The sequence below is a fragment of the Capsicum annuum genome, chromosome 8 (genome assembly GCF_002878395.1).
Source record: "Capsicum annuum cultivar UCD-10X-F1 chromosome 8, UCD10Xv1.1, whole genome shotgun sequence".
Lineage (NCBI taxonomy): Eukaryota > Viridiplantae > Streptophyta > Magnoliopsida > Solanales > Solanaceae > Capsicum > Capsicum annuum.
Genome location: NC_061118.1, coordinates 170326209 through 170343539, shown reverse-complemented (window position 1 = coordinate 170343539; position 17331 = coordinate 170326209). Strand labels below are relative to the sequence as shown.

The 17331-nt window shown below is 29.2% G+C and overlaps 3 protein-coding genes across 3 annotated transcripts; 2 read left to right on the top strand and 1 right to left on the bottom strand.

Annotated features, from left to right (window-relative positions):
- The first annotated feature begins 6417 nt into the window (after positions 1–6417).
- LOC107880002 lies at positions 6418–7388 on the top strand. Its single transcript, XM_016726926.2, has one exon. It carries the CDS (start codon positions 6557–6559, stop codon positions 7271–7273), a length of 717 nt encoding a protein of 238 aa, XP_016582412.2. The 5' UTR covers positions 6418–6556; the 3' UTR covers positions 7274–7388.
- Positions 7389–12570: 5182 nt separating this feature from the next.
- Positions 12571–13341, top strand: LOC107840422. The gene has a single exon (XM_016684279.2). It carries the CDS (start codon positions 12571–12573, stop codon positions 13339–13341), a length of 771 nt encoding a protein of 256 aa, XP_016539765.2.
- Positions 13342–15176: 1835 nt separating this feature from the next.
- On the bottom strand, positions 15177–17294 carry LOC107879541. Its single transcript, XM_016726566.2, has one exon. The coding sequence runs from the start codon at positions 16739–16741 to the stop codon at positions 15935–15937; it is 807 nt and encodes a 268-aa protein (XP_016582052.1). The 5' UTR covers positions 16742–17294; the 3' UTR covers positions 15177–15934.
- Between the last annotated feature and the right edge of the window lie 37 nt (positions 17295–17331).

The window sequence follows — 17331 nt, the reverse complement described above, 5'->3', positions numbered from 1 at the left end:
CTCGTTGAATTCATTTTTTACTTGCCATGCTTCATTTAACAAAAGTTAATTTAATTAAATTTTAAAGCTAAAATAAAGTAGATTAATTTAGTATTTTAAATTTCAACTTTATATGTTCGAAATCTATATGAAATATGTTATAAAATGTAATCATTCTCATATTAATATGATGAAAATACAGATCCTAAATGATGGTCAAAGGTCATGTAGATTGAATTTCGATAATTAAAATGTGATAAATAAAAATAAGTGGAGTGACTATTTGAATAATTAAGCAAGAGAAAAAAGAATAATTTTCTCAAAAAGTACTAAAAGGAACGTAGAGAGCGTGACTTTGAAGCCGCCCTCAGGCCCAATCATTCACTGAATTGGCCATTCAATGGGCCCATGGCCCACCCAACTTTACCAAATTCAAAAAGTATACACTATAATATTATTTCTTAATAATTATTTTTCTTTTTTTTTAAAAAAAGAAAAAGCAATTTGTACAAACTAACCTTCAAAAGGTTCAAGATTAATTTCTTAAAAAAGACTATATCGTTAGTTAATAGTCTCAGTTATGTATTTGTAATTTTTTTTTATTTTTAAAAGTAACTAAAGTATGTTTTCATGATTTTGTTGCTGCCATTTAGATGTATCGAAGTCCAAATATTATGAATGGCAATTTTATAAGTAGTTGAGGAAGTATCATATATAATTAAATCAATATTTAACTTCCTTGAATGTTACTATATATTATTGAAGAGACAGTTACTAAAGCAAAGGTAGCAGTAGCAAAGCAAATAAAAAGGTATTATTAATGGATGTGGTGCAGCGGATGAAGCTGCTCCTTTCTTAATCAGAGGTCTCGGATTCGAGTCCTTGGTATGAAAAAATACTTGGTAGGGAGCGTTTTCCCCAAATGGAGCCCTTCACAGCACGAACCCGAATTAGTCGAACTCCAATGCGAGTATCGAATACCGAATGAAATTTTTTTTTTTTAAAAAAAAGCAAATAAAAAGGTGAAGTCTGGGGTCCAAAGTTCAATGATATAGACCACGTACCAGTGAGATGTTTAAAGTAGGAATTATGTGAGTTTTTTTTTTTTCTGAAGAAAAAAAAATACTCTAAATAAGTGGGTCTTTTACTTTCTTTTTTGATTTATCAACCAAAATAGTCGTGGTAAAATATTATTTCACCTGCTTTAATTTATATGATGGTGTTATTGGCATAGAATTTAAAAATGAAAAAAGGCTTTAAAAATTATGATCCATAATAAATCTCACACACACACATATATAAACTATCTTATTAAATATAAATAGAATATTTAGAATTAAATCAATACATATATAAAAAAATTTCTTCTTTCTGAAATTGACTAAAATAAATTAATATTGGGTATAACAATTATATATAATTGCTTTATTTTGTACTCCTAATAAATAAGGTCAATTTCTTTAATTTGTCCTAAAACATCGACATTTTCTAGTGGTACTCCCTCCGTTTTAAAATAAGTGAATTGTTGAGGTATTTAAGGGTGTTTCAAAATAAGTGAATCATTAATTTTTTTTTTTTCTAAATTTACCCTTATGATTTGACAACCAATTAACTTTTGAAAAGGTATTACAAAGTCAGCTTTTTATTTTTTGGGGGATAAAAATGAAAAGTTGTGTTAAATTTATATCTTTAATATTTTTCTTTAATCTATTTATCAAAATTTAATAATTCATTTATTATGAAACGGATGGAGTAATATTTAAAAGTAGCTAGCTTTCTTGGAGAGTCTTTTCAAAACCAAAGAACAAATTATTATATTGTAACGTAAAATCAACCATAATGAGCCCACCATAACCAAAAAGTAGTACTATAATTTTTCGTGTGAGGATTTATAACAGAAAAAAAAAAGGTAATTCAATTTCTTAGTTTGTAAGGAAGGAGGATTTCCAATAAAATAAGTACACTTGGATATAAGTTTGCCACTTGGAAATGCATTAGGGGCCCGTTTGGCCATAAATTTTTTTCCCATTTTTCTGAAAAAAAAATTCGGAGTTGGAAATTTTGGTGTTTGGCTATGAAAGTTCAAAAAATAATTTCGGATTTTTTTTCTGAAAAGGAAAAATAGGCTTTTGATGTTTTCACAATTTTCCAACTCTAATTTCAATTTTTATTATTATTACTACATATAACCCAATCTTTAAAATTTTTACATAAAACTCTCCTTATAACATTACCTTTTCAATATTACGTATATAGCAGTTTTAAAAAATAAGATAATTATAATTTCAAACTTAATGTTATCCTAATTAGTATATATCTCATTTTCTCTCTTATTTAATTTTCTCCTTATTTAAGACATTATTTTACTGTTAATAATCCTAATTACTATAATATAATAATAATAATAATAATAATTTTTCTGTTGTGATACGAACGTTTAAGGAATTATAGTCATGTAATTAATAATGGATAATCGTTTTCTATATTTATGGAATTAATAAAGCTGTAGCAGATTAGTTTACCACTGCCACAAATTACTCTCATTTTTAATTTGATTATATATATATTATATTGTGTGCATCTTTATTATACTATCCAGATATAAATAGTTTATACCATATATATGCTAAAAATATAAATTGATGAACATATTTTTCATAAAAAAATATGTCCAATTTAACAAATTTATACCTTAAACTGCTACTTCTACCTTTATATGTCATAATACTTGGTATCTTTATACACAAAATATTATATTTATACCCATAAACATATAAAGTATTATATTTATAACAGAAATATACAAAGTATGTTATATATGAAATTTATACCATGTATATATCATATACACACATATATAAATACATAAAGTATAAAAAGTTTATACCATGTATATACCATATACATATATATATAAATATACAAAGTATTAAGAAACATACTAAGCATATTTATAACATAAATATACAAAGTGTGTTATATATGAAGTTTATACCATGTATATAGCATAAACACACATATATAAATACATAAATTATAAAGAAACATACTAAGCATATTTATATATTTATGGTATATGGTATAATATACCATAAATATGCAAAGTATGTTTTACATTGAAATAATTTATTCACACATAGTAAAATCTTTCATGTATAAGAAAATTAAAGAAATAAATTAGCGGTACCCTAAAATTTAATAACAAATCATCATTTTCTATATTTTAGAAATGAAAAATAAAAGAAATAAATTATATAAATTCCTAAAAAAATAAATTTGTTTGAAAGATAGTATTTGTTACCTAAAAAATAGGAAGTAATGGTCCGTTAATATAACATCAATATTTAAAATTTTTAAATATGAGAAAACGGCTATTAATGTAAATATTATATATGTCATAATTGAAATTCATTAAATATGATCATGTATATGTAATTATTTTTATAAAAATGACTAATTGTGTTATTTTCCCGTTGTAGGTAAATTTTAGTTTGGTGATTTTGATAGTTTGTAAAAGTTGGGGCATAAAATTATATTTTAAAAAGTTTTTTCAAAAGTCAAAACCTTTTTTTTTAAAGAAAAGACATGGTTAAACACAACTCCAACTCCAACTTCAACTCCAACTTTAAAAAATTTTAGTTTTCACGGCGAAACGGCTACTAACTAACACATAATATTATTGAATTGAAAGCATCCAAAGTGCAAAGTAGCTCATTGGACCAAAAAGATACCCCAACAAAGTAGCCAAATAATGGAACCAAAATGTAGTTCTTAGTAAATAGTATCAATATAACAATTAACAGGAAGTTAATTATTCCCACTAAATGGATAAGCTTACAGCCTTTCAGGATCTTAGACTATCATCTCATTGTCCTATATATATAAATCTTTTCATACTTTCAATTAATAAAAGTCACTTGACAATATTATTGTAAATCACTGATCACTTCCCCCTGCCCCCCGTCCTATCCAAAGAAAAGTTTTTATTGATTTTTGTTTTGGAAGAAATAGTATAGTGCTGGAGATTGACCCTCGAGCGCAAAGATAAAAAGGAACTGCAAAATCTATCCGTCAAGTAAAAATGAAAGTTGGTCTTAGTGACTCGATGGTGTCAAATAAAAAAGTCGTTGTTTAACGAATGAAAGTTACTCTTAACAAATTTCAAAAGATAACACCAAGGGATCGTTTTGTGTTTAATCTGTTAAAAAATTGACAGCATAAAATTCTATATAACGTAGTTTAGTTTTACTAGCTGTACAAGTTAGAAAAATTTCTGTATTATTTAAGCGAATTGAATAAACAAATGAGGCTTCAAGTTGTAATTAGCAAGAAAAAGAAGCCATTAAAATCACTGGATATCAAAATTTTTAATTGCAATTCGCCACAAATCAACTAGTAATCACAACAAATATATCTCATGCATAGCTTTATACATGTAAAAATCGAACCGACCGATAAACCGAATCGATAAAAATGTTATTGGTTTATTGTTATTGGGTTAACGGTTTTTTAATGATTTTATAAAAAAAATTATTGGGTTATTAGTTCGGTTCGATTTTTTCTTATTGGGTTATTGAGTAAACTGATAACCAATAAGAATATATATATATATATATATATATATATATAACTTATTATATATTTCTCTTTAATTTCTACAAATTAACAAACCTATGACTTTAATTTTACAGACTCTTAATTTCTCCTAACAGCATTTAGTTCAAACTTGAAGATTCTTGTAAATTAAAATACATCATATAAGATTTTTAGTTGCAACTAAGATTCGTTTTTTTCATGTTAGTTACTATTATTTCTATTTTATGAGTATTTTCTTATCGGTTAAACCGAAAATCGAATCATTAAGGACTAAAAACCGATAAACCGAAAACCAATAAAAAATATCCTATTGGTTTAGTTATTGGCTTAACATATTTAAAAACTGAAAACTGATAAACCAAATCGGTAGTATATAAAATCGAACCGAACCAATCGATGCACACCTCTGACTTTATAACAATAACTTTTTCTCCCTAAACCTTGCTGGACAGTTAATACATACACTAATAAAATCAATTGGAGGATTAATTTCACGGCTGCTGGCTGTGGGGATACCTTGGGCAATAAAAAAAAAAATAGATGCCAGAAACAATATTAACCACCAGAGTTGGCATAGTGGTTCAGCGTTATGTCCGTTAAGCAAGAGGTCACGGATTCGATCCCCCTCCTCTGGCCATTGGAGCAAACTCTGTGGCCAGCTTCCTACCGCAAACAATAACTGAGAAATATGATAATTTAGCTCAACCATTATATCAAATTTTAATGCGGTGTTAGTTATTACAGTTGATCATTAGATATACATATATTTCACATTGCATTACTAAAAGTCTTATCCAAAATTATTTCCAGTCACAGTTTTCTTCTGTTTTTCCTCTCTTATTGGTCATCTTTTAGATAAAGGATCTTTTCGAGGACATCAAGTGGCCATTTAGTGCAAAACATTATTATAGGATAGTTCATATTGGATCGGTAAGTTGTTGTCATGTGATGAGGTTACGAGTTCTAGCCGTGAAAATAGTACTCTCTTGCAGAAATATAGGATAAGACTGTATACAATGGATCCTTATGATCTGACCTTTTTTCGAACCACAGCGAAAATTTTAATGCACCGAACTGTCCTTTCAGAATTACTGGATAATCCATATTGGACTTTCTCATTTGTTGCCTTTTTAATACTATGTTCCGTGATTAAAATGAAAACAAACTAAACATTAGGGTCCATCACTTTATGTATCTGATTAGAACCAAGAATCATTTCCTTTTTAAATAATTGAGATGGAAATGTTTATACGATATTCGAAATTATTATATCCACTTGTATCAAAAAGTATGACTTAAAACCAACAATTGAGCTGCTCTACCCAACTACACAGAAACATTGAAATGAAGAAGTGTTACAAGAGTCTATTTCAACTATTAAAACAAAATTAATGAGAAAGAAAATAAAGGAAAGATCACCAATCTCTTAGTCGGAATGGTCGGAATACATACACTGCTTATCAAAGATCTTAAAATTTGAATTCTAAATATGAAATTTCTCTTGGCAAGAGTGTGTCACCCTCTTAATTAGTTTGACAGACACAAATTTAAATTAGTTTGACCATCCTGATAATGTAGAACCTCTTGATGAGGTGCGCTTTAATATCCTCATTAAGTAGCCATTTTTGTGGCCTTGTTAACTATCAAATTTTAATTTTTGTACTCATCAACACTATGTGCCACTTTTAGATTTTGGAATACTGATCTAACTTTGAAAAAGTGTCCGACTTCTTCCACAAAAGTGACTATTTGTATAAATCAAATATGGCTTATTCCCTTAGCAGACATATCGGACAGAAATCTATTGCATTTCGAATATGCCTCAAGCAAAAAATAAAAAAATCAAAAGAAATAAATATATAAATAGAGACTTTATACTTGTGTTGCCATATATAAATAACTGGAACGTTGCCTCTAAAATCCAACGTCTATATCTTCATCTTCTTCCGAAACAATTTATTAGGCAAGTTGAAAAAAGAAAATGGAATATTCCTTAAAGAACCAAAACATCAAATTAGAGAAAACAAAGGCTTTGCTAAGCTACAAAAGGCGTCAAAGAATGACAATGTTGTTCCGTTTCATGGAATTCTGCATATTTTTGGTTATAATGTCAAGATTCTCCACTCAATTTCCATTCGGTTTCAAGCTGTCGACAGATTATTTCAAGGGAGTTGGTGTCACCCTCATTAGTCCTCTATTCGCTTTTGTTCTTGGAAACGCGATTGTTATCATCCTTTTCTTGAAATCAGGACAGTCGTCTGCTAAAGTTGATTCAACGAACAACGTTAAAATCGATTTGTACGATGAGTACAAACAAAAATGTTGGGTGAACAAAGAGGTTTATTGTGAACAGATCGAAAAGCAGAGTATTCATGTAGAAAAAGCTTATTGTGAACAGAGTAAGAAACAGAGCATTCTGAGACAGAAACAACTAGCAGAAAAGAAACTCGACCGCAGCCATTCAGACAGCTTTACTAGTTTGTCTCATGATGAGAAGCCTCGAAGAGAATTGGTCCGGTCGGCTACAGTGGGATGCTTGAAAGTTATACACACTGACAATATAAAGTCGATGGAGGATGAAATGAGCAACGAAGAATTCAGGACAACTGTTGAAGCATTTATCGCAAGACAACAAAGATTCTTGAGGGAACAAGAGTTACTTTCACCTGTCGTATCAGTGAAAAAGAAAAAATGTTGACAAGACATATGTAAATTAAATAGCAAAGATAAATTTGTATGGAATATTAGATTTGTCCGTCCACTTGTAATATGATTTGTAATGTTTAAAAGCACACTAGTCCTATTTCTTTATACTTTCTTCGTCCTATTTCACTCGTCCAATTTAACATTGCACATTAATTAAGAAAAATAATTAATAACATGATTACTTTATCATATTACTACTATTAAATGAGGTTTATATTTTAATTTGAAAAAATAACAATTAATGCTAAAGGTAAAAAAGAAAAAAAAAAGAATTGTCTTGTCTTGATTAATGAAAAATGACAAGTAAAATAAGAAATCAAATTAGGAAATTTGAGACGAGTAAAATGGAACGAAGGGAGTACTTTGTTTCTACACTTGAGAAATCAAATTAGGAAAATTAATATTGTTGTTCAAGTGTAGAAATCTCTTAAACAACGAGTTGTAATTTACTAACACATGAACACTAAAACTTTACAACGTTGTTAGATTATGATTTTTTTTTAAGGGTGCAAAGTGCAAACATTAGCATTAATTGATAGATCTTCAGAAGGTAGGATGTTTCCCACTAATCCATCGAACAGTTTTTACTATAATAAATAATTAAGCAAATTGTGTCCTTCATAGAAAAGGAAACAACTAAAAAAGAAAGCAAATGGAGCCTAGAGAGATCAATCATTCAGTAAAATTGACCCCCACGGCCCACCTCCCTCTTTAAAGGGCGGGGGAGATGGCAGAGGGGTTGAGGAGCAAATTAAAGCTTTTTTTATCAAAAAGATTGTAGTAACTAACTAAACGTTGTAAGGTTCAATGATTAATTTCTTTTCATAAACATATTGAGGAGACAATTACTGAAATTTTTTACCATTGTATGAGTATCTCATATTTTGATAAATGGACTTCTTGGGCCCCACCTGTCAGGCCAATGTTTTTTTCTTCCTCCTAGAATTTTCTTTCATTTTCACTTATCCCGTGCTCCCAATACTAAGTATGCGTTATTACCATGAATATTATTTATAATATGTTGAAATATATTTTTTATTTCATTTCAGAACATTTGTTTGGCCATAAATATTTTAAAATATATTTTTATAATATTTAAATTTTTTAAAAACACCTCAAAAGGTGTTTTTACTATTTTTAGATTCACTTTTTATATATATTTTTTACTTTTTAAATCTAAATTCATTTTCAAAAAACAACCCAATTTTTACAAAAATCTAAATTTTTAAAAACTTATTTTTAATTTTTTTTTTTATATTTTTTTTAACTTTAAAAATACCCTATTTTCATATACTATTGTCAAATACAACTCTAACTCTATTTTCAACTTCAAAAATATCAAATATGAAGAACAATCATATATATATATTTTTTTTAATTGTTAAATGCATCTTTTGTGTAGCAAAATTATTTTAAGCGGGGTTGGGTTAAGAATTGGATCAAATTTAAAATGGGTTCGGTCCTAAATAAATTTAAATATTGATTTTAATATTTTAATTTTTTTCTCTAAAAATTAGAGTTGACACATCATTAAATGACACTAAAAAGTATTGTTCGAGCTAAAATAACAATGAAAGTTAACTAAACAAAGTTGAGTGACTCTGACGGTCAATTATTATAAGTTTAGTGGTCGTTCGTATATTTAATTTATGGAAATAAATCAATAATATTCTCTATGTTTAATATGTTTGAGTGATTTTTGTTGTGGAACAAAGTTTTTAAGAAAGTAAAGAAGATTTTTAAATTTTTTAATCTTAAATTTAAAATATGTAGAATGAATCAAAATATCTTTTTAATCTTTGTGATTTTACATGTGTCATGTAAAAAATGAAAATTAAAAAATTAATAAAAATAAAAAATATATTTTTTAAAAAATAACAAAAAAACAGTGAGACAAGTATATAAAATATAGCCAGTATTACATAAATTTGATTTGTGTAGTATCACAAGCACGGAAAAAAAATTGAAAGAAAAAGATAATTATAAAGAAAGAGAACCCAAAAGAAGAGAAAAAATAAATTGTCAAATTAAAAAGTTAAAATACAGTAAAAAGGAAAGGGGATAAAAAACTGCCTGACAGGTGGGGCCAAAAATGTCCATTTATCAAAATAATAAATGTCTCATACAACTATCACATGCCGTATGAAATGTATATTAAAATTTTTCGACAATTACTAAAGCAAAGGAAATAACTAACAAAACCAAAATTGGATATGGGGTCCAAGCTCAATGATTTAGACCATGTACTCCGCCCCCGTTTACTTTTACTTGTTAGAATTTAAAAATAATATTTAACTTTACATATTCAATTAAAAAATCAAAAAATAATTCTATTTTTTAAGTACTCATTTCATTCATTTTTACTTATCACATTTTAACTTGATATATCCATTAAAAAAAATAATTAATAATATAATTATTTTACCATAATAATCCTATTAAATGATGATTATATTGTGTATTAAAATTAATTTGGAGAAAAAATAATTAATATTGAGGTAAAAGAAGAAAAAACAAGTTGTCTTTTCTTGATGTGTTAAAAATGACAAGTAAAGATAGAAATACAAATAAAGAATTAGTGACAAGTAAAAGTGAACAAAGAATATGCGTCAAGTTAAACATGAATAAGTAAAAACAGATCGAGAAACTAGTAGAGAGACGTAGAAGTAGGAATTACGGGAGTTTTTATTTTCTAAAAAATTAAAAAAAATGAATTAATAGGGTCTTTCACTCTTTTTTTTTTTTTTTTTTTTGCTTTATAAAAGTTGAAACTGTTCAATGGAATTATTTTTTCAACACTTGTTATTCATCTTACCTCAATAAATATAAGATATATTTTTCTTGCGAATACATTTCAATCACTTAATCATTGTAGTATTGCACATTCTTACTTTAATTCGTAATGCATAAAATTAAAATTATTTGATTTGACATGCAAGACAATATTTTTGAGCGGTGCTAATTTTTATTTGTTAAATGACTTTCTTTGGAAGGTCTTTTATAAACTAAAAGAACAAAACGATCTTTTATTATTAAATTGCCACGTAAAATTAGTCCGACAAGTAAGAGCCCACCATCATTTTGTCTCATTCTGGCATTCTTTTCATTTTAATATGACTCAAAAAAAATATCAATTTACTTTAATCAAAATATAATTTAGCTTTATAACTTTTATTTATTCTAGTTTTAAATTTACTTTTTTTTTTTAAAACAAAAATACCGTATCAAATTAAGGGTACTACATAAAATGAAACGAAAGGAGTGTATTTTTTTTTTCTTGTGAAATTTGATAATGAAAAAAAAATAAAAATACGAAGACCCTTGTGTGGGCAAATGACAATTTCTTAGTTTGGAAGGAAGGGCGGGACTTCCAATAAAATGCGTACACTTGGATACAAGTTTGCCACTTGGAAATACATTAACTACAATTCATATATTATTAAATTGAATGTGTCCAAAATAAAGTGCCGAATCAGCTCTTTTTTATTTTTAAAAAGAAGGTTAACCTAGCAAAGTAGCCAAATAATGGAACGAAAATCTAGTACTATAGTGTTCAAATTCAGTTCTCAACTAATGGATAAGTTTACAGCCTTAGTATATGAAATAATCTTTTTACATAAATTGTTCCAATCATTTTCTTTTTTCCTAAACAGTTAAAATAAGACATATAATGGTACTTTCTTAATTTACTTTAATTTTGTAATTAATTTCTACACCTCTTAATTATTTATTCCTACAATGTACCTAATTAAGCTTTATTGGAAAATAGCTAATAAGGTACAGGGTGAAGGACAAAAAAATTATCGATATAAACTTCCTTTTCGACTTTTGACCACAGCAAAAAATAACAAGTATCAAATAAAATCGCATTAGTAAAAGTTCCATCCCAGATTATCGGTACCAGTCACATCTTCTACTATTTTTAATTTGGTATGAATTGTGATAATATTTAGATAAAGGATTCTATGTCTAATCCATGCACATTAGTGCAAAACATTAGTAATATAGGATAATAATCCACATGGGACTTTCACATTCGTTGTCTTTTTTAATTATGAATACGTTTAGAAATCGAAATACAGAAAAATAAGTAATTTCTTATTTAATTTCTTGTGTTTGATATGCAAGTAAAAAAAAATTTATCTTAAAAACATTTGTAAGACAAAACTATGAGGATGGATGGAGTAAGGTGATGGGTGTTGATGCGGGGAGCGGGAGGGTGGGGGCAATCTGGAGGTGGGGGTGGCCGGTGAGGTTTGGTAGTGCAGTGGATGGTTGAGACGGTGGGAGGAAATCACTTTGGTTAAACAAGTCATTTTTTTAATTTTTAAATTATACTCTTAATTAATCAAACATGAAAAGATAGATTTTTCAAAACTTTCAATTAACCAAACAAGGAAAAATAGTATTATGTTTCTTGATTTTAAATGGAAACAACATTATGGCCCATATCTTTATGTGTAAGATTAGAAGCAAGAATGATTCCCTTATCCAAATAATTGAGTTGGAAAATGCTTATACGATATTCGAAATTATTATATCCACTTGTACCAAACAGTATGTCTTAGAAACCAGCAATAGAGTTGCTATGCTCAACTACAGAGAGGCAATGGAATAAGATACTGTTACGTATTGATATATCACAAGCAATATAATTATTATTCTTTAGACATAAACCGAATAAGTTACCTAAGTAACAAAGTAAAAGTGTTGACGATGAGAGTCACTTGGGCTAAAAAAGATCACTATTGGAACTGTTGTTTCTACCGTGAAACTAATAGTAATCAAGTGAAAACATAAAAAGAATCTATTTCAACTATTAATCTAAACTGTCTAGAAATGAAGAATTTCGTACCGCAAACTCAAATTATTTAGGCCGCCCAAGCCCAAATTCCTACATCAACAATATATTACATCAGAAGTGTCTCGTCCATTAGGCCACTGAGACAATCGCCTAGGCCTCCCTAATTATGGAGGTCCCATATTTACTCACCTTAGCTCGGCACAAGTTCAGATTAATTTAAGCTACTAAGTTTGTAATATGCCTAAAGCAAAAGGGGGTGGGGTATACAAAGCAAAGAAATAATAAAGAATACATACTTCAAACAGCCTATATATACTCCAGCATTGCCTCTAAATTATCCCCACAATCTAAAAACAAACATAACATGCATAATTAATAAGAACAAAGGAGGACTTACTCCTCACTACCACACTTTCCTCTTAACAAACATCATATCTTAGAAAACACCAAACTCTCTTCTCTTAGTAGGAAAAGTTAAAGAAAAAATGGAATCCTTAAATATCCACAACATCAAAGTGGAGAAAGCAAACGCTATGCTAAGGTACAAAAAGCGTCAAAGAGTTACAACGTTGTTCCGATTCATCGAATTCTGCATATTTTTCGTTATAATCTCGAGATTCTCCACTCAATTGCCACTCGGTATCAAGCTATCGACAGACTATTTCAAGGGAGTTGGTGTCACCCTCATTAGTCCTCGATTCGTCTTTGTTCTTGGAAACGTTATTGTCATCATCCTCTTCTTGAAATCAGGACAGTCGTCCGACACCACAAACAACGTTAAAATCGATTTGTACGATGAGTACAAGCAAAAATGTTCGACGAACAAAGAGGTTTGTTGTGAACAGATCGAAAAACAGAGTATTCTTGTAGAAAAAGCCTATTTTGAACAGATCAAAAAACAGAGGAAACAGAGTATTCATGTAGAAAAAGCTTATTGCGAACAGAGCAAGAAACAGAGGAAACAGAGTACTCATGTAGAAAGACAAGTAACAAAGAAAATTCCTCGCAGCCATTCGGACAACTCTTTATATTTGTCCAGTGATGAGAAAAAACATCCCAGAAAAAGTTTGATGCGATCGGCTACAGTAAGATACACTGAAAACGTAAAACCAACGACGACGATGACAACAACCTCGTATCCGGAGGACGAGATGAGCAATGAAGAATTCAGGAAAACTGTTGAGAATTTCATTGCAAGACAACAAAGATTTTTGAGAGAAGAAGAGTTTGAAGCTGTTGTGTCTTATAAATCATAATAGCTATTTATTAGTTCATGTTCATGTTATAATGTTCGTGTACTAGTTATTGCTCTCTTCCCGTAGACAGCGCATCAATGGCTGATTTTACGACGTATGTTAAACAAAAAAAAAAAAAAAAAGGTATACATATAGTAGTAGTATATACCCTAGTTCTTAGGTCGTCCTCCATGCTGCTGATAAAAGCTATTGAGAGGTTTATGCAAATGTAACTTTGCCTTAGATATATCTTTGTTAATATTTTGAATCATAAACTTACGTTTGGTGTGTAAATTATCTTACCGTTTTTCCTTCTTATTTGTGTTTGGTTTAAATCTTTGGATAAATATTACTGAATTTTTAGTTTTGATTTTAAACTTGACCTACTTAATATAATTTTTTGAAAAGGGCTTTGCGGAAGGACGATTTTTTTGTTGTATTGTTTTATTTAGGTATAACTAATTCTTGTATTGTATCACGAATTGGATGAGTTAAAACTTACTTGCATTCCGGTGATCAATACATGCATGTCACGTGTTTAAATTTAGAGTTTATGGTACTTAATAATGATCAATTAACATATATATTTTTGTTTTAATTTAATTACTTAACCATAGTAAAGAATATTAGTTAATGTATACACCGGCTGCGTAGATGTGGTTTAAAATTGTAAGATTCTAATTCTAGAATAAAATATATATACCGATAATAATTATTGCAAGTTTGCAACAATAACGATATAACAAAAAATTAAAGGAAGCATTTGCAATACTGAATTTGCTATCGTAATTATAATCAGAAGTGCCGTAAACCTAATATGAACTAATTAATCTAATATGAAAGCATGTAGTTTAATTTGGTCCGGGAATATAAGTTTTTTAACGTAACAATAATTTTAAAAAATAATAAAAAAAAGAAATTCTTTCTTAAAAAAAAGAATCTGATGAAGTGTCATGTGGGCTTACTAAATTAATTCCAAGAATATATTTGAAAAAGATAAGAAATATTTACGTGTGGAATTGTGGGCAGAGGAGAATGTCCCGTCATTTTCGTGCATTCACATACTATTTTTTTAAACCATCGAAGGTTCGTAATTCTTCACTTCTGATTAATTAGAAATATCGAATTTAAATTTTCAAAGCAAAAAAAGTAAAATAAAAAAATCTCAGTAAGAGTCGTTTTTATTTAATACTCATTCTTAAGCGTCGTGAATTTGTATAAGTTGGGACTCCAATACGAATATACCCTCGGTAGAAATAAAAACACATGGACTATTTGAACTATGAAAAAGCATAATGCTATATTCCCATCACTGATACTCTATACTTTGTTTGCATAAAATTTATCAAAAAGAATATTTTGTGGACAATAGAGGAATGTATTCTAGATTTGATGGTTCTAAAAAATCAGATGCTTTTGAGCTACTGTAAGTAGTGATTTTGAGTAATGGAATTTTAAAAATTTAAACAAAAGCATAAAGAGAAATATGCAAAAGTAGATCTGTAAATTGACTTGTTGAGACCACACTTGTATGGAACTGATCCTTCCAGAAAATTACTTCAATCTCTTCATATCACTCCTTTTTCTTTTATTAACTTTTATTTTTCACAAATTAAAACCATACATTAGTACTTACCGCACTCAATCGTGTTATTTATCGATCAATAAAGTGGGTCTATATATTTATACTTTATTCTGCTTGATTCTTGGTGTTAATAAAGTTATCTAATATCTATCATGCTATTCGTTTAGAGAAAAAATAGTACTACTGTATTTTCTTACTTTTTCATCTAACTTGACACCATATATTTCTTTTCATTACTTAGTTTTCTAGTAAGAAAATATCTTTTCTTATTCTTTTTTTTTTTTTTTTAAAATGGTAGATTGTAGCTTTCCATTACACATGTCTATTGTTCTATTTTTCTCAAATCTTTTTGGGGTTAAATAATTTTACATAAACTTTATAAGAGTTCCACTATCTCTGGTGGTGTTCGTCCTAAAATATCTTGAAACTTTTGAATTGTTAAATGTACTCCACAATTAGTACTATGCCTCTTTTTTTCTTTCTTTCTTTTTCACCAACCCACTTTGACTTTTTGTGTCTCTTGGGAAGGATGTGAAAAACTTGTTGCAGTTGAAACAAGACTCCAAGAGTCAGGTTTATATAGAGATTAGTAAAATACTTAGGTTTGGTTGGTAAAATAGTTTCATTTTATAGAATCTATATATGGTTGATTAAATGAACAGCAACACACAAATTTCTTCTCTTATGGCTCACGCCAGGTAGGACTGGGATCGCTGCCAGCTGTGACTACTCTTCAGTCTTTCTAAATCACTGAGCGTGAGTCCTTCTGCTCGAGCGCATTTTCTTGCTTTTCTACGGAAGCAACTCCCTACCTTGGCTGGGGGTAAGCTTTCGTTCAATTCCATAAGTGGAGTTTGGATAGGGTGATGTGACGTGGTCTTATTCCTACCTTAAGAAGGTAGGGAGATTATTTCCAATAGAGCTTCGTTTAAAATAAAACATATAAAAAAAAAACTTTTATGTAAAGCAAATACATCTGTAAGGATGAAACAAAATTGCATAACAAAAATTAACGTATGATTAGACTTTCTATGCCAACTTGGATCGACAATAAGGACAAGTTCGATTCCTCAAAAGCCACTCCAAAATGCAAATATCATGGTAGACATGAGAACAATCCTTAATACAAGAAACTATACGACCATGTAAGAATTCATCTTGACAAATAGAACATGTATCTAATAAATTAGAATCCTCAAATTCACTAGCTTGAAATCTCATCTTCTTCATTCCAATTTTCTTCTGTAGTAGTTCAAACGCAGCAATACGTGAATCCAACACTTCTTGAGTTCTTTTCCATGTATTCAAATTATAATACTCTCCTACCATGTCATACATCTTAATGAAATCCACGTGGGGTACATAAGTAACCTTTGTAATCACCAAACTCATGTACCAAAGTTCATTAGATGGAAAATCCTTCATGGTCCTAGCAAAATTCAGTATCTTGGAAATCAACGTGTCCTTGTTTGTCAATGTTGTAGTGGTGGTCTTATTATCACTATAACTTATACTTTGCTTGTTCAATTCTAAAGAGATGGGAACATTCATTAAAAATATTATTTTTGCTATAATGTTGGATGCATCATCATCTAATAGGAGACAATCGTAAGGAATCCAAAAGTTTTGTACAGCTCTATGATCATAGATATAATTTGTACAAGTTGAGCCGCCTGATGAACGCTTTACAATCAAATCAACCATAATTGGAAAACCAGTAGTGCAATGTACGATATGATTGTCATCAAATTTGCACAAATTTGCTTTTAGACGCGTGCCACCACAGCGCGATTGTGTACATCTAACAATCACATCAGTGTCCAAGGCGGCACGCATGTTTTCTAGAGTTGCTAGAGTATGAATTGACTAAGTTGAAAGAGGGAGGAGTCCTTTTTATAGTTTTATTGCAATCCATAATATTATAGGATTAGGGTTTTGAATATCCTACAGAGACCGGCAGATTGGGATTTTTTGATTCCCAAAAGGAATAGGAATGTTTCAATTCAGTTTTTGTTTCCATTTTTAGTCTACTTGTCATGGTGGCTTATGTTGCTTTATTTTCGAACAAAACTTTCATAATAACACATCTGACTTTCACTTTAACAAAATACAGTAAGCTTTTTGGAGGTTAAATAATTTTACTTAAAAGAATTCCACCATCTCTGGTGATGTTCGTCCAAAAAAATCTTGCAACTTTTGAATTGTAAATGAACTCCACCCACAACTACTATTCTTTTCTTTTTCTTTTCACCAAACCCACTGTTTCTCACTCTGAATTTTGGTGTCTTCTGGGAAGGATGTGAAAAACATGCTGCAGTTGAAAGAAGACTCCACAAGTGGGTGATATGTACGCCAGCCTTAGCCCTATCTTAAGAAGGTATAAAGATTGTTTCTGCTAAACCCTCGACTCAAGTAAAACATATAAA

Excerpts from the sequence above, each read along its gene's own strand:
- LOC107880002 (XM_016726926.2), top strand. The coding sequence starts at position 6,557 with ATGGAATATTCCTTAAAGAACCAAAACATCAAATTAGAGAAAACAAAG.
- LOC107840422 (XM_016684279.2), top strand. The coding sequence starts at position 12,571 with ATGGAATCCTTAAATATCCACAACATCAAAGTGGAGAAAGCAAACGCT.
- LOC107879541 (XM_016726566.2), bottom strand. The coding sequence starts at position 16,741 with ATGCGTGCCGCCTTGGACACTGATGTGATTGTTAGATGTACACAATCG.